This window comes from Anopheles stephensi, chromosome 2, assembly GCF_013141755.1.
Source record: "Anopheles stephensi strain Indian chromosome 2, UCI_ANSTEP_V1.0, whole genome shotgun sequence".
NCBI classification, from domain to species: Eukaryota; Metazoa; Arthropoda; class Insecta; order Diptera; family Culicidae; genus Anopheles; species Anopheles stephensi.
This window is the reverse complement of record NC_050202.1, coordinates 75,695,526-75,714,010: the sequence shown is the minus strand read 5'-3', so window position 1 is coordinate 75,714,010 and position 18,485 is coordinate 75,695,526. Positions and strand designations below refer to the sequence as shown.

The window sequence follows — 18,485 nt, the reverse complement described above, 5'->3', positions numbered from 1 at the left end:
GTGGCGTGTAACGATGCTGATGCTTTAATATGTGTTGCAATGCAGTTCCGCAAACGTAGACAAAATTATGATTATGGAAGGACGTATAAAATAGGAGAATTCAAGATTAGCGTTCCCCAATGTAGGATTTTTAAAATTAGAGTAATATCCGAACAAATATTCTGGACGTTGAACTCATTATCGACCCTCTTCATCACAAAAAAGTGATGTTGTATTGACGTAATCTTTCTCATACTGCCCAACTCCAGGAGCATGAATAATTATCTTCAGGTATCATCAGCCTGGAAAAGCAAACGATTGATGCCCCCCTATCGTGGCTTGTATTGATCCAGTCTCATCAACCACCAAAGTAGCTGTCCCAGCCGACGGAACCAGTCCGAACGTCATCACCCCTTCTTCCTCTGTCATTTGCACACCATTGACTTAATTTCTGTAAGGGCATCATCAGACCAGTTTACAACCGATTGCGTCCGTGTAACAAGTTTTATGTAAAGTCGACGAAACGCTATAGCTCAATCATGCTGCCTACGAAGGTAACGACACAGCAAGACGGACAATTAGTTCCACCCGCTGGTTGGACAATTGTTGAACGTAGGACGTAGGTAGGTCTCGCTGGTAACCGGAAGCGATCGTTAAGCGACATTCGATCCGCTTATGGTCACGGAAGTTTGCAGAAGTAAAGCACTCGATGCTGCGACGTTTGATGAGGAAGATGGTGGATGCTTCAAAAGACGCGTTATAAACTAATGAGAAGGTTTGTTGGAGCACTGAAAGGATAGCCAGAGCACATAGCTTTAACGAATGCTTAATTTTTTATTCAACAATAAATTAAATACTTTTAAATACACACACTACAAAGAAAAACCATTAAAGTAACAGATAAAAACAAAAATCTGAGCTCATATTTCGCTCCCTTTCCCGTTGTGCAATCGCGGTTCGAGTGGAGAAAACAAAACCTGAAAACCCGCGCTCGCTCTGAACCTATTATTTATGGCCACGGGCAAAAGGTCGGCAATCAAAGTGCAATATTTCAACTGAAGATGATTCTTCCGGCGCGTACGCGCAACCAAAATGCGGACAGAAAATACTGGTAAAGTCACGTGATAATACTACCGCCAAAGTACCGACACCACCTTTTCCCGTGCTGTATCGCGCCACGACCGAGAGAGAGAGAGATACTAATGGAATGATTTTTTTGCCGCTTCGTACAGTGTTTTATGTTGTGTTTTAAGGTTTTATGCTATAAAAAAGGAAACATAACTTGAAACTGTAGTAACAAAAAAGCTGTACAAAATCGAGTGATTCAATACTTTCTGATAAAAAAAAAAAAACAAACGGCTAAAATGGGGAAAAATTGGCCCAAGCTGTGTATGATCGTTTTTTCACCCCTGTGTTGGTTCTCTGTCGAATAATACTCTTACAAATGGGATGTACGGGGTTGAAATGAGTTTGGGCTTTGGGTTGTATTCCACGCGCGCAAAATAACACCTTTCCCATTCTGTAGTGCGACTCCAACAACGCAGCCAACAAGCAGTCGACATCTCGATCATACTTACACAAGGAAGAGAAATTGCAACATATCTTTCAGATGCAGTAAAAAAACACAGTTAAAAACGCGAAACAGCAGTTGGAATTGTGCAATTGAAGCCTCACAATCAGTCCACCCGATAGGGGAGGGAGAGATTGGACCGAGCAATGTGTGTCTGTGTGTGAGAGCTATGGGGCTTCAGCTCGTAAATTGTGGATTAATTTGATGATGGATTGCGTGTGTGCGAACAGTACCAAGAATGTTCGGTCGGTCAATAAAGCTACAAAAAAAAAATGGACGTAGTTTCAAACGATCAGCCAGTGTTGGAAGCTGCGAAACAACCGTGGGATCTCGCACGTCAGCACGGCGAGCACTACGACGACGCATGCTTCTACATATCATCGAATGAAAACCAACAAATTATTGCCGGCTGTGCCCCTGTAATCCCGACGATAAGAAGCCGTTTTAATCTATTTTTCACCGGCTTCCCCCGGACGGTGTTGGATTGGCTTTTTTCCAAATGGGTTGCGTGACAAAAATAAACATGCAAACCGTTAAAAAAATGCAGCGGTTTTATTTATGAGTGTATAGTAGAAAAGATCGGATTTTTGCTGGATCAATGCAAATAAAAGTGTTGAAGTAAAATCCTAAAAATCGATGTTAGATGTTCGAGTGCCGTAGTGTAAATGTGCCCCTATGAATTATACTTTATTGTCAATTTTTTTTTCGAAAGAAATTTTGATAATACGTCAAAATATGGATAAATGAAACCAAAAATCCATTTGTTTAATTTAACTTAAAATATTAATATGGTGAGCTTCCATGAGACCACATCGGAAAAAGATCTATTAACAGCATACTAATTAATATTTTCTCTGGTTTTTCAGTCCGCTTTCAACGTTCGTTCGAATTGTTTTACTTCCCATACACACTGTTGTACCATTCTCTAACGCTCACTTGATCGTCAATTTGCTGCCTATCGATAGCACCGTGCAAACCCCGCTCTATCATAATGGTGGAACAAAATTCAATTAAAAAGTTTTCTTCCTTGACCGGAACGTGGCGTCGCAGTGCAGGGCGCACGGACCGACCAACCAAACCACCCTTCCGGACAGATAAACTGATAAAGCTCGAATTTTCTGCCAATACCGGCCAGCCACCGCCAACGGCCCTACCGCTTCATCGATTTAATCTTGCCACTCGCTTTCAGGTTCCAAGATTCTTGGAACAACAAAACAGGACAAAACTGTCAAGAGTGCGATAATATTAAGATATCAATATCTTGGTCCCTTCCAATCGGGGACCATCTGATAACGGACAAGACCCTTCAGCTTTGTTGACATCGCGCCGTGGCGTTTTTTTTTCGCTCCTCGTTTTGTTGTTTCGCCTCTTTCGCACAATAGCACCAGTACAGCTTTAAGGTTCACGTTTCTAAGACAACGTTGCGTGTCTGTCGGGCAGAAGCGACGTAATAATGCGAGAAACAATGGAGAAAGAAAGCGGGAACCGGCACCAGCTCGATTGGCCATAGGCTGAAGCATCAGCAAACGTCTCCGTCAGCCATTTTGCCCGTCAGGCGGCCTTTAACAGTCAGGAACAATGAGCAGCAAAAAGGGCGATATCTCATCCTCACCGGCATCAGTTGAGCGTGAGCAGCGTTCGACGGACGGGGCAGCTGGGGAGCTGGGGTCGCAGAAAAAAATACTTTATTGTCTTCGGTTGTGGGAGCAAACCACCCAACCCCCCCTCCCCTGGCGTGGCAAGGAGGACAGTAGTAGCGGACAATTTTACGCAGCAACATTCGCACCAGGCGCACCCTTCCATCCTCCTAGAGAGCCTTTTCTGCTATGGGCGCCGGCGGTATATCGGGGCGTTAGCATGTCGTTTTGCAAAGTGTGCGCACGAAAGGCAAAAGGCGAAAGATGCTGCTGCCGCCGTGCGTAGACGACGGGGGTTGCGGTATCCTTGAGGGGTCCGCTGGATCGGGCGGGAATGCTTTACGGTTGGATGAATTTGAAGAAAATTATTTCCCGCTCATCGTTAGCGATGTCTGGTGCGACTGCGAATGGCGAACCGTTTGTCGCAACAGTTGTTACTGACGTATTTATTCCGTCCCAGCGTATTATTTGTGTAGTTTTTTTTTCTTCTTCTAAGCAATGCTGGCAAGCGTTATTATACCGTAGTTGATAATGTGCGACATCGGTGGAAAAAAACGGCAAGCGCGTCGTTAGCGTCACTTTTAAACTGTGGTGGATGCAGCATTGGCAGAGGAATAATGCTTGAAATTCGACAGACAAAGTTTAACATAAATTCTCTGGATGGATGTGTTGAACGTATGATTTGTAATTTTTACTAAATAGTACAGAAAAAAAACCTTGAGTCGAACAGAAACAAGTACTATCTCAGAGCAATTCTTATAAGCCCTCAAAGAAGCATTCCTCAAACTTTCGGTTATCAAATCTCAGGTACAAGCAGCTGTTAAGTCCAGACTAGCTAGCTTTAATATCTAGGCATTAAATGGATGTTTATTCTTCGAAACACTTTAAGGATACCAGTAATCACCCTCCAGAGCCAGTTACTTATCAGAAAATGTTAATTAATCTTTGCTCTTGTGATTAGCAATCAAGCATTATGTTCCTTATACGACGAGCAAAAGTAAGTATAGTTACGTTGAAATGCATAGACACTCCTTTGCAAATGGAGTCTACAGTAGCATTGTCTCATAACAAACCACCGGAATGAAAGACTGACTATACTGCAATATCATACACAATTGAGCCTTTAATTTGTCCCTAGAATCCTAACGAACTGGTGAGCTTTCAATGTAAAAATCTGTACTTCAACTGGAACCTATGCTGCCACCCTGTATGTACATGCTCAAGTTTTCTAAAGAAATCACACACACACAAAAAGAGCATGGTTCTTTCGAACCTGCTGTTTACATTGATAAACACAAGCTACACGCGGCAGGATTCAACAGCGTGACGGATTTATGATCATCCTCAGCGTACGTAAACCGTGCCACTGTAAAGGTAGTTTGTCGCTGTGGTGCGAATTATGACTTCTAATTAAAACCGCAAACATTTCCACCATGTTGAACATCACATTCGCTCACTCATTTCGCCCTAGTTTCTAAGACCCACGCGTAGTAGAAGGGTCCTTGTAGCTACCGTGCGACGACATTGATGAAGGAAACGGGTTGCACGATAGAAAAAGAAGAAAAAAAACCTGTGCTCTCTACAGGTCCTAAAACCATCGCCACAGCACTTGCGTGGTAACGGTGACATGACATTACCGAAGCGCGCGCCGCTATATCTCGTCTTAATTATCCACCAAACGTTGAAAACGTTAAGCATCCACCATCGGGGTAGAAAAGAATACGCGACACGGAGGAGTGCGTGTGCCTTTCAAACTAGCACAAGGACACGCAAGGAGTTGAAGGCACCCGACGATAGCGACGACGTCGTCTTCCCGATCTGTGTAGTGCTGTCGCCCCCCACCAGCTGTCACAGGCGAACGTCAGGTAGCATCATATAATTAGACGTAATTTCCAGCACCCATTCAACGAGCCGTCACGCTTGACTCGATTCGGTGTGCAAATTTTCCACTAACAAGTAACGTCCTTTGTGCTCGAGAGTAAGGAAACTGGGCGCCCACCCGGTATCACATATGTTTCCTGCCGTCGCCCGTTTCCTTTATCTGTGTCACAGAGTGAAAATTCAACCGGTTGAAGCGGCCGGCGCATCTTTCGCACGCCCGAAACACCTTCGCCAATACGCCTGTGGAGACAGACAGGCTGACGACGACCGAGCCGCCGTGTGTGCGCGCGCGCCACAGAGCGTAATGATTTGCCGTCGGATTTAAAATGCAAATTAATGTAATACATTTTATCGTTTGCCGCCACCGGGAGGCAAGACACTGCGCGACATGTCTTGGGCGAAAGTGGTGAACAAGCAGCGGCGGAAAGGGTCGGCGTAATGAAGTGGCGGCAGTGATGGGTTGCGGTTTTTCAAGAAGCCTTACTTTGTAATTGTAAGCCGAGTGAGTGTTTCTTGCGAAGCGAGGGCGAAGAAAACAAACCTTGCTTGTTACCATAAGGCGATTGTGGTGTGGCTCAAACCAAACGAGTGTGAATACAAATCAGAGTTAATTCGCAAACAATTTTGAAGTACGTGCAGTGCAGTGAAGGAGAATGGCGCCCGGATCGCTGAATGATGTAGGCTTAGGGTAGTCAATAATTAACTTGCGAGAACAAATGCTGCATACAAGTCCTTCAGTATTTACAAGACTTGTGTTCGTAGTAATCTCAACCTGTTTTAGTGATAAGTACAGCTTTAAGCTTAAGGACAAATTCCGTGCAAATAGTGGTCCTTGATAGTTCCCAAAAGAGTTTCAATTAATTTGAGTCCACAAGCTGCTATAGAATCTCGCTTCATATACCCAAGTCGTTTAAAATAGTTCGCAGCGTACTCTCTTTAACTTTAATTAACAAAGATTAAGATGTAAAGCGAAAGTTGTGCCCCAGCACGACACGTCCGCTTTAGCAACACTTCATATTGTGTCGGAGAGGTTGAAAGGAGTTGAAAAAATAACACTTCAAGTGATTGTGAGAGCAAGAAGCAGAAAAAAAAGTGGATGAAAAATATGTCACCACACTTTATTCGCTACGATTCACCAAGAAAGACATTCCCTAAACCTGGAGCTATTTTGCTAAATCGTACTCATCCTCCCATCTTTCGTCAGCGTCGTCTGCACCGTCTCGTTTTACTTTCTGTTCCGTAAACTTCCAGTCGCCCTGACCTTAACTGCAGCTTTGAGGCAGCCCGAACTCATCGCCCAACGCGTTTGCCAACGCGACCCACGAGTAGTGGTTTGCGGCGCGTTTACAGATGTGGAAAACTGCATTCCTGTCCTCCACCTGCATTCCACACATCGAGAGCGCTGGGAGGTGGTATTTCAGGCGAATGCAGAAGGATTCGCCAGTCAAGAAAACGGAATGATCGTCTACTGCTTCACCCCATCCTTTCGGTTATTTTCCAGCGGGGGGAAATCTGCCTGAAGAATGCTGTGCAGAATTTCTTGGCGCGAGAGCGGAGAGAGAAAGAGCGAGCGGGGGGGCGTAAGGGCATGCGGTGCCGGGGGACACGTGCATCGCCTGCCCTTAGGACGGTTTTGTAACTGCTGCTCGTTTTCTTCCGCTTTGCTGCATGTGATCGACCCGGTTTTTGCTGTTGCTAATATTCTGCTCAACGACACTCATCTCGGTAAGCCACGGGTGGGTTTCCCCTTAACGATGGAGCTGCACAGTACGTACGTGGGTGCCGCCAGTTGCGGTGCGGTAGCAACTTCACAGAATCTTCACCTGTGGCTGGCCGTCGGTCGGATACTTCACCGGCAAGGTTTATCTCGTTCGTAAAGGTAAACCATTAAAATATGGCAGATAAGAGGAGCATCTTAGGCGGATGGCATCCCCATCCGCATCCCTTTCAAATTGTTCTAGTTTGTTTTCTTAAAACTGGGCTACAGGCACCGGCAGAGGAGGGCCAAAGTACTAATATTCGTTACGGCGTTGTACAGCGTTGTAAGCAACACTTCAAGTGCTGAAGCTGCTGGAGTGCTGCTGCTCCTGGTATAAATGGGAACAAAATCTAACTAATCTCGGGTAGTTAGATTTTGTTCCCATTTATACCAGGAGCAGCGTTATTAGAGCGAAGTCAAGAGCTTCCCGGGTTGCCGGGTCATTAGGGAAGATTTCATTAGTTGCTTCAAAAGGTGTACCAGGGAGAGCATTAAAAGCAGACCCCGCTAACTAATATTTACGGCAAACACCACAAATGTTTCAACAAGTTTGGAGAAGAAGCAGTTAGTACGATAAACATTTTAAGTTTTGCTACATGTTATCGAGTATGTATGACAACAACCCAAATCACTTTCTGGGTCATGGAGTATTTTTGAATTTCCGATTTGACAGTGCTTTTTTCTCTGGCTGTTAATGGACTTTTTTGTCCAAGCTTCAGCAACATTAAAGCTTGCTGTGGAGCATTCGCAATGACTTCATCAGCCGCTCTGCCGAACCCGGACAAGCTCGTCCTTGATGCACGAGAGTGTGGTTTGGTGCCGTGTATTTGTCGGGTTCCCGCCACCACCGAGAGGCGGACTCGGTTCGATGAAGATGATAAATAAATGTGATATTTCCGTCCCGGGGCCCGGAAGCGATGCGAAATGATGCTCGTGCCCGTAATGGGTGGCACGTGGTTGCCCGTTTTCGAATTCATCTGTCGGGGCAGTGCAAGCAAGGGGCAAGATTAATGTGATCACTAGTCGCGAACTCTTCGGTCACGAGGCATCTTAAATTACTGCTCATAATCGTACGGTCGCAAAAGAAAACAGCCGATCCGGTAGCTGCCGGAGGTTCCCGGTCCGCAAAGGCCGGTCGAGTCCGGGATGTGTGATGCCAAAATTTCTCTCGGCAGGAGCATTTAGGTAGACAGCGGCCAGGGTACGGTGGGTTACGGTGTGCACAGTGATAAATGGTTGCGGCAAGCCGCGAATGATGTTTGATGGACGTGTCTCGGGTAAATGGATGTCGAAGAATGTCAATCGGTGGATCATTTATTATGAATGCAACGGTTGGTAACCCCCCGGGGGTCCACTGCCACCACAGGCCACTGAATCGTTCTTCAGAGTTTCGCTATTTTAGGCTAGAATTTTGCGGTGATTGAAGTCATCGTTGGAAAGAACGATTTTGATGGAAAACTAATACCGAATTCTATCAATTACAAACGACAAAACAGAGCAAACATGTTTAGACGAACCACCATCAAAATAGACGATTAAAAGTAGCACCATAAAAATATCTCACTAAACCACATTTAGATAGACCATCACCCTTCTGCCCCCAACTCTCGTTAGTCTCAATTTTGGCCGATCGTAATCGGCTATAATAATGATCGAACATCACTTTTATCAACCATCACAACTGTTGTGTAGTGGTGGTGCCGTTAAGGAACGTCATTATAGCTCATTCAACCCATTTCTGGCCAAATCTCACGTGACCGTAATTGCCGGATCGTATCGTTTAGTTCCGTGCCGAGTGTCTAGCAGTTTGTATTCGCTCCCTACCGGTACCGGTTAGATGTTGGAAGCCCGGCTTTTCTCTCGAGTCATTCCAAACGTACATTCGGCCGTGTTTACGCCTAAATGCATGCGATTTTGTTGCATGCCATAATACGTGTTTGTGAACGGTTGTAACAGTATTAGTGTAGGCATAAGATAGGATAGGATTAAGAAATATTGTAAATATAGATAGAACCCAAAACGCATTCGACCAGAGCAGACGTCCCCCCTTGAACAGCACAACGAACCATCCGAACATTTGGTCCTTCGAACCGGATAGTTCCTGTTAGTTACCGTTCCTATTGTTGTTTAAGTTACGTTGGTTTTGTGCAAAGTTATAGTGTTTATCGTCCTGGTGTTGTTGTGAACAATTTGCGCTTGCGCTCGTAAGAACTTTGTGTCAGTTGTAACCAGCGAAGGTGTAAGGACGGAGAACGACAGTGTTTTTATTTGTTTTCAAGGGGAATTTGTGATTTGTTTAAGTTTCACATAGTAATTTGTTCGAATGCAGATAAGTAATTGCACGCGGACTTAACTAAGCGTGGGTTCAGGGTGTTGACCTTTCGATTTGTCGGTGAACTAGTGAACTATCAAGGACGGACATTGCACAAGGTTTAGTGTGTTTACAGCAGTGGTATTAGTGTAGTGTTTCGTACGCTGGAAGGAAAGTTCATCGATGAACAGTTCGGTGCCGTAGCAAGTTCTTCGATAAGGATAGAAGCAGCCATTGCAACTAACCCACGGTGATTAGGCAGGAACGGCGGTAGTGGCAATTTTTGAAGCTTTATCCGTGAAGTGTGGAACAAGCTTGCTTGCAGAGATTGATGTTGTGCCGATAGCAAGGTTCAAATTATAGAATTCAGTGTGTGGTCAACACGTGGCTTGATAGTGGTATTAGTGCGAAAGAACTAAGTACGTTAACCTTACAACGCAACGCGTCAGAGTGAACAGCTTTGAGAGTACGACAGGGTTCATCAGTGAAGGTGAAGTGTTCATCGAGAATCGTTTACAGTGTCGGTCGTAATAATACGTGTGGATTTCGCGTTCATTTCGTAATCCTTTTTTGTTATCGCGAAGGAAGTGAAAAATATTTAAAATGCCTGCAGGGGACAAGCAACAGAAACAATTACAGCAGCTGCAGCGCTTATATCGCGATAGTTTGCGTAGCATTGACATTTACGAAGAGTTTGTGAACAATTACGATCCAGCCAGAGATAGTGACCAGGTCCCAGTGCAATTAGAACAGTTAGAGGAAGTGAAAAATGCATTTACAGATGCTCGAGCACAGTTACTCATCGAAGAGTCAAGCGTCGAAGACGAAATGTGGAATGATCAAAGGACATTCATGACAAAATATATGAAGGTGAAGGGTTTTTTGTGCGCACAACAACGAGTAGATGCAACAAATCTTGTGGCTAGCAGTACGTTTCAAACATCAGTGACGCATACACCATTACGACTTCCCGAAATCAATCTGCCTTCATTCGACGGCGATGCAACGAAATGGCTCACTTTTAAAGATCGTTTTACCTCTATGGTTCATGAAGTGATAGAACTCCCAGATGTAACAAAACTGCAGTATCTGTTGACGGCGTTGAAGGGAAGTGCAGCAACACCATACGATCATACGCAGTTAGTAGCAGAAAACTACGAGTCAACATGGAAATCATTGCTACAGCGTTTTGATGATTCTAAGAGAATAAAACGAGAATATTTCAAGGCACTTTACCAACTGGAGTCTATGAACGGGTCAAGCGCTGAGGAGTTGGCACGTCTTGTAAATGAGACCAGGCGGCTGGTACGAGGGATGGAGAGGTTGAATGAGCCGGTAAATCAATGGGACACTCCGCTTACAAGTTTGATTCTCTACAAGCTAGATTCTGCTTCTTTGATGGCCTGGGAACAATATTCTGCCGATCATGAGGCAGACACGTATAAACGTATGATTGAGTTCTGCGAGAAACGAGTGAAAATACTAAGTAGCTGCACCACACACACAACGAACGCTGTAGACACAAGGCCGGCAAGGGTGGTCGGCAGTTCATCACCACGTAGTTATGCAGCAGCGCGTCAGAAGAAAGAAAGTGCGACCTTTTTAGCATGTGCAGCACAAACTCCCAAGGCAGCCTCTAATACCTGTCCGGTCTGCAAGGCTGATCATAATGTGGCGAAGTGCACCTCATTCAGAAGCATGGACTTGTCCCAAAGGCAGACGGTTGCGAAGGAAGCTAGGTTATGCTTCAGCTGCTTAAGAAGAGGACATTCTATACGATTTTGCAGAATGCATGGCAGATGTTTAAACTGCAATGGAAGGCATAACACTTTATTGTGTATCAAGCAGGGAGAGTTTCCAGTATCAACAAGCTCAGAGACATCAGCGCTGCCAATTAGTGCGACACTTCAGGACAAGGTAGAGAAGCCACAAAAAACCGTCTGGTTGTCAACAGCTCTTATTTTGGTAGAAGGGGTTAATGGTTCTACGATTCCTGCACGAGCCCTCCTGGACATGGGAGCCCAGTCTAACTTTATGTCCGAAAGATTGGTTCAGCAGCTAAAACTAAAGAAGGAACGAGTTCACAAGCCGCTGTCAGGAGTGGGAACCGTTGCATTGACCGCGAACAATTTGGTTTCGACAACTGTCAAATCTAGAACAACCACATTTGTTAAGAGGCTGGAGTTTTTAGTACTGGCAAGGGTAACAGCTAACTTCCCATCGAGATACGTGAAAGTCGAAGGCTGGAATGTTCCATCAGGATTGGAATTGGCAGATCCATCATTCTACCAGCCTGGATCAATAGATCTTTTATTGGGGGCGGAAGTGTTTGCCGATATGTTGAAGCAAGGTCAGATCAAACTCGCGCCCCACTTACCCAAGCTACTCGAAACTCATCTTGGATGGATAGTTAGTGGCACTGTGTTTGAGCATCCTAAAGGAAGTATTGATGAAGCCCATATTGCGTGCTGTGCTGTTGAAGACGATAGTTTTGATACGGCAATGAAGCGGTTGGTGATGCTGGAAGACCTTCCAACAGAAAGAATTCGCTCAAAGGAAGAGGAACAATGCGAGCGCAGCTACCAAGAAACAACATACCAGAACGAGGAAGGCAGATACGTGGTTCAGCTGCTCAAACGGTTCGATTGGAAGACACTTGGAGAATCCAAAGAAACTGCACTGGAAAGGTTCATGGCTATGGAAAGGCGAAGAAAATCGGACTGCAGGCTCGACGACGCTTACAAAGCCTTTATGAAAGAGTACCTTGATCTTAAACACATGTCATATTTGGGTACGTATGCAGAAATCGATACAAATAACTTAAGACCTTCTTTCTTTCTTCCACATCATGCGGTTTGGAAAACGGACAGCACCACCACTAAATGCAGAGTTGTATTCGACGCATCATGTAAAACAACTTCTGGTCGGTCCCTGAATGATGTGCTATTAACCGGTCCGCAACTACAAGACGACGTTGTATCGATACAGCTGCGATTTCGGATGAAACTAGTAGCTGTAGTGGCAGATGTGGAAAAAATGTATCGTCAGATACTCGTGAAGGACTGCGATAAGGCATTGCAACGAATTTTGTGGCGCAGCGATGCTAATGAGCCGATAGCAGTGTACGAGTTGAACACGGTCACATACGGCACGGCCTGTGCTCCGTTCTTAGCCATCCGAACCCTGCAGCGAATCTTTGATGATCATGGCACCAAGTTTCCGAAGGCAATGGCATGCAAGGCAGATTTTTACGTCGATGATTTGCTGTCCGGTGCAACGACAACACGTGATGCACAAGAAATGGCCGGGCAGTTAAATAAGTTACTTTCGTGCGGAGGATTCAGTTTAAGAAAGTGGGCATCCAATTGCCCAGAAGCGCTGAAAGATATTCCGGAAGATCAAAGAGCAACCAACCCACAGCATGAATTGGCAGCCGAGACCAGCTCTATTTCGACGCTTGGATTATTGTGGACACCTGAATCGGATATTTTACAAGTCCAGGTTAAGCTACCGATACAGGAGAGCAAATGCACGAAACGACAGGTGCTAGCATGTATTGCACGTATCTACGATCCACTCGGCTTCATAGATCCGGTTAAGATGAAGGCCAAGCTTTTTATGCAGCAAATTTGGATGTTGAAGGGAACAGATAAGCGCGCTTGGCCATGGGATGAAGAACTCCCGGAACAGTTGGCTCGAGATTGGATGTCATTTTTTATGCAGCTACATCTCTTGGAAAAGGTACGCATTCCACGGGTAGTTATTCAGAGTGATACGTTATCGATGCAGTATCACCTGTTCTGCGATGCATCAGAGAAAGGCTACGGTGCGTGCTGCTACGTTCGAAGTGTCTCGACCAGAGGAGAGGTGTTAGTTCGACTGATGATTTCAAAATCCAAGGTGACACCGTTATCTCAGAGGATGACCATTGCACGTTTGGAGCTCTGTGGCGCGTTACTGGCAAGCAGATTGTACGAGCAAGTAAAACAGGCAATTGGCCGCGATGAGCCTACATTCCTGTGGACCGATTCGATGACCACTTGGCATTGGATTCATTCCCCTCCAAGTCGGTGGAAGACATTTGTTGCGAATCGGGTTTCGAAGATTCAAAACCTTACGGAAGGAGCCAACTGGAGACATGTGCCTGGAGTGGTGAATCCAGCCGATGTGGTGTCTAGAGGCTGCGATCCTGCAACGTTTATGGAGTCAACATCATGGTGGTCGGGGCCAGAATGGTTGGCATCGACAGAAGAAAATTGGCCAACAGTACCGGAGTCTAAGACTCTGGAGACGGGTGAAGAACGTTCCAACGAGTTAATACTTTCTTCACTGGATGAAGAAGGATTTATTGACCATTTGTTCACCCGTTACGGATCATACTCAAAACTTCGCATGGTAGTTGGGTACTGTTTGCGGTTTATACATGCTTTGCGAATGAGAGTAAGCAGCTCAAAGGTCCAGCCTAAGTTTGGTGAGGGCCTTTCAACGGCAGAACGGCAGCAGGCAGAATGGGTATTGTGTCGATTGGCTCAACGTAACTCGTTTAATAGAGAATGGAAGGATTTAAACGCCAAGAAACCAGTTCATCGAGCGTCACATCTTCGAGGGTACCAACCATTCATCGACAGCAATGGTTTAATTCGGATAAACGGCAGATTGCAACATGCATCTCTATCACCTGATGCCAAACAGCCCATAGTGATACCGAAAAAACACCCGTTGGCAATCCTGTTAGCTGAGTACTACCACCGGAAAAACCTGCATGCTGGTCCACAGATGATGCTTACCAGAATAAGGCAACGATTATTGCGGTCCTGTTTGGGTGAAGGCACAATCGCGGAGGGCCGCCCCTATAAAGGCTTTCGTTGCAGTATTTGTGTGTTTTATTACGCGTGCCGTCCACATCGAGCTCGTGTCGGATTTGAGTACACCAGCGTTCCTAGCTGCATTAAGGCGATTCGTATCGAGAAGAGGCTTGGTATCGGAGTTATACTCTGACAACGGTACGAACTTCAGGGGAGCTGCGAACGAGCTACACCGCCTATACGAGCTGCTCAATTCTCCTGATGACCGAAGGGAGATCTCATCTTGGTGTGCCGAGAACCAGATATCGTGGAAGTTCATCCCACCCCGGACTCCACATTTTGGCGGATTGTGGGAGGCTGCAGTGCGTTCTATGAAGCACCATTTGATTCGCGTCATCGGAAATGCGTCAATGTCTTATGAAGACATGACAACGTTGCTATCGGAAGTAGAAGCATGCCTTAACTCAAGACCTCTAACGATTCTTTCTAATCATCCCACAGATCCAGAAGTACTCACCCCTGGACACTTCCTAACTGGCTCGCACCTCCAGCATGTCGTAGAGGTTGATTTGAAGGATGTACCAGAAAACCGTGTGAACCATTGGCGCCTCGTTCAAAAACGACTACAACACTTCTGGGAAAGGTGGCGTTTAGAATATATGCAACAATTGAATGGGAAACACAAATGGGATTGCATTGCGACAAAAATTGTGCCAGGAACAGTAGTATTGTTAAGAGAGGATAATGTAGCACCTATGAAATGGCCATTGGCGATAATAACAGAGGTTTACCCTGGTAGTGACGGCATAGTAAGAGTGGTAAAGGTACGTACGGCTCAAGGCAATGAGATTAAAAGACCAACTGTGAGAATCTGTATTATACCGAATCAAGAACGACAAATGGCACACGATGGAAGTTAGATTAAAGTTTGTACATAGCATGTTCTAAGGTTAGGAATAAACGCATGAAGCTAGCAATTATTTCACGAAAAGGATTACAAGCATGCGAGGTAAAATTAATGAATTTTAGGTGGTCGGCATGTTTACGCCTAAATGCATGCGATTTTGTTGCATGCCATAATACGTGTTTGTGAACGGTTGTAACAGTATTAGTGTAGGCATAAGATAGGATAGGATTAAGAAATATTGTAAATATAGATAGAACCCAAAACGCATTCGACCAGAGCAGACGTCCCCCCTTGAACAGCACAACGAACCATCCGAACAGGCCGGTTTTCCAAAGGGATGATAATCCCATTTGAAGGGGCCTCCTATTTCCGGCCTGGATCTCGATCTCCTGTGCAAAACCCTACTGCTTCCAAGAAAAGGGGCGACGTTTGGGGTCGGTCACATTCCTTTCATTGCCGGTCGCGCGAAAAAAAGAAAAGGTCAACCTCCAGAGACCCGGCAGTGTGCACAACAGTCCTTTTAAGGCTGTTCGTACGCGTTCGTCGGCCGTTTGCTTGCCGTGCGCCATCTTTTCTCATTTCATTATCCCTTTTTCACACAATAATGCGAGCAAACTAGCGCAGCATTAGCGAGCAAAATGAGTGGTGGCCAAGTTCGAAGCCGGAAACAGCCGTTAAGATGGTGTCATTGTCGCATCATAGTTGTTTGCCCTGGAGGGGTTATTTCTGGCCGGCAAATCACGCCCGCACGCCGCTAGCGTGAAAGGACACGAGTCGCGCGGGAAAGCGAGCGAGCGCAGACATTCCTTCGGCTTTGTGTCTATAATGAGGAGCATGATTGGGGAAAAGGGACCAAGCCGAACGCCACTTCAATCGTCTTGCGACATCGTCCTGAAACAGGGGCCGGCTGACCCGGCCAACGGAGGTTTCTGCTGTGTGAGCAAATGGCTGAGCGAGCATCACTCAGAAAATGCTCACATTTTTTCTAATTTTTCCTTGTTTTCTCTTCCCCGTTCGAGTTTAGTGAAGAAAAGGAAAGCAGATCCTTTAAAGAACGATCTTTGAAGGGGAAAACAACGTAAAGCAAGAGCAGCGCATCGAATAGCCACCGTCGAAGGCATCAGCAGCGGAAGCTAAGAAAACTCGCTGGCTATAAAAGCGAATGCGAGGTGATGAAATTTGGCACGAGCATTAGCAAACGGATAATGATATTAATAAGTGAAAGCTACGGCCATACCCGCAGACCGGATGTGACAGGAGGATTGAAAACATTTTTTAAATCTTTCAGCAGAGCGGACTGCCAACCCAAGCGTTGGCAAGCAAGGGGCATAATAACAATAATGAATATTGCTTTCAAGCTGTTGTTTGGGTAGCTTAAGAAACCTTTTTCTGTTTTTAACCGTTTCCGAAAGAAAAAAAAAAACTAGAGTAAGGGTCTCTTTTAAACTTTTTATTATAAGGAAAAAAGATGTAACATCTGTGCGGAGACAAATAGGTTACAATTTAAATGATTGTGTTCAGAAATGTTTTACCCAGTTTAACGAAAAACGAATAACTTTACCTTTACCTCATCATCCAGCAAAAAAAAAAAAAAACCCAAATGGAAAGCTAATCCAGCTACAGGTAGACGTGTAGAAAAAGATTTAAAAGATTACTACAGAATGAATTCTAACAAGCCCACTTCAGCTGCTATCAGTTGCCCACTGCCGTCCTAAATCGCATCGACCTGTCCTTATCATTATAGCGTACTGCCATCATGTCCACTCCATGTTGACAGCGAAAGTTCCACCCAGACTTTCTCCGGCAAACTGGACTGGTATTTCGATTGCACGCCGTGTAAGAGTTGCCATTGAAATTTTAAGCAAAATTTTTGTTCAGATCAACCCTTTCGGATCTTGTTGAGCATCAGGAAGAGCAGGGCCAACACAAACCCCTTTTAGTGTTAATAGGATTCTAACGCATCATCAACCAAACCTAAGCTGGTTGGCCAAGAAGGGTTGGACAAAGAATCAAGGAAAATTGAAAATTGAATGTTTCAGAGAATATCCACCAGCGTAGCTCGCATGCCAACTGTCTCTGGTGACTGAAGCTTTTGCTTGAGAAAAAAACAACCGAAACTTCACAATGTTCCTGTCCAAACATCGTTGTTCGCTTCATGTTCAGTTTCACTAACTCACTTACCACATGTCCATGGGACGGCGGGTGTGTCCTGCTTAAAGGATGCTTCCCCTGTTTTTTTTTGGCACCAGGACTATTGGATTAAGGAAGGAAAGTGTTGTGGCACTGGCCGGCCCAACCAAGGGTCCACTTTAATGCAAAGCGAAAGAAAATTATCCACCAAGAGAAAGAGAGAGACATACACACACACACTGTAGAATGTTTTAACGGGAATGGTTGAATGTATTCACAGGACGGTTCGATAAGTTTCATACCTCGAAAGAAAAGGCAAACGCTATCACTAAATCTAGGTCCTCCACAGAATGACGCTGCGTCGTGTTGCTATAGTGAGGCGAAACGATAGGACATTGGACAGTGGGTTGAATTTTCGTACGTGTGTACATGAGTTGGCTAGCGCCATGGTAAATCGCCAGATCGTCGTCGTCGACGTACGTCGGTCGCCTTGGACGACGAGAGGCCCACTTCCGCATTCGTCCTGAACGGCGCTGGCGAAGAAATGTTGCGAGAGCAACCGGCGCAAACGACATCTAACCGATCCACCAGTGCTGCAACACCATTCGTGGAGCCCCAAATTTACCAAATCCAACGAATTTTCCAACCACCCAGCCTGTCTGTCTCTCGCATCCGTTCGCTTCGCTTGAGGGATAATGCGATTTTTGTCGAAATTGGATTTTGGAGAAGTTCTCTTATTATCCTGCTCCGCCAGCGCTGGCAGGAGATGCTTTCGGGTTGCGTCGTGCACACGACAACAGCAACAACACCAACGAATCCGATGATGATGATCCGGAAATGAGGAGGTTTGCAGCGAAATTTGTTTCACTTCCTTCCGCCGTCCGCCACGCCACCTCGCGCATGCTTTTTCGGTTATTCCGAGCTCTATTCACCAGCCACGGTACGCTCCCGATTTTCCCGTCCCATTTTCGGCTGGCTTTTCTAAAGATGCCCCCGGTCTCTTACGCTTCGATCGTGAACCTCGTTCTCGTTCTTGTCGACCATCATCCATTTTCACACTTCGTTTGCCGCCAATAGTTTTGGTACCCGCACACCGCGCCGGTACATCGAATGCTGCCGAAGAAAGAGGTTGCATAAAAATTTAAATGAGGCTAAATAGACTCCGTACCGTTCGCGTGGGAAACCGCCTGAACCGGGATCACCGATGTAGCTTTGTACCGAAATGCCACGGTCAGTAGCTTAAGCGGTACCTCGGTTCATTGAATTGTATTTAATCGCACCGGTTAGCAGTCGACTCTTTGGAGACGGTGGGGGGCAGCAAAGTGGGGACATCTCTCGCACACGATTACACTTGCAACAAGCAAAAAAAAGAAGGTAGGTACGAAAAAATTGCAAAGCTGCCAATAATCGATGAAGTGGATTCGTAAGCTTGCCCTTTTTTTCTTGAGAACCATTTGCTTCTTGCGAGTAAAATAGGGATGCGTTTAAAGCGACTGGGAATGGCTG

The 18,485-nt window shown here is 45.5% G+C and overlaps 2 protein-coding genes across 9 annotated transcripts in view; one reads left to right on the top strand and one right to left on the bottom strand.

Moving 5' to 3' along the window:
• Positions 1–18,485, bottom strand: part of LOC118507665 (furin-like protease 2) — a 191,770-nt gene that overhangs the window by 56,869 nt on the left and 116,416 nt on the right. The gene's annotated exons all lie outside the window — the stretch shown is intronic.
• Positions 8,701–16,457, top strand: LOC118507667. The gene is made up of 2 exons (XM_036046450.1): positions 8,701–9,627; positions 9,722–16,457. Exon 2 carries the CDS (start codon positions 9,741–9,743, stop codon positions 14,133–14,135), a length of 4,395 nt encoding a protein of 1,464 aa, XP_035902343.1. The 5' UTR covers positions 8,701–9,627; positions 9,722–9,740; the 3' UTR covers positions 14,136–16,457.

Excerpts from the sequence above, each read along its gene's own strand:
- LOC118507667 (XM_036046450.1), top strand. The coding sequence starts at position 9,741 with ATGCCTGCAGGGGACAAGCAACAGAAACAATTACAGCAGCTGCAGCGC.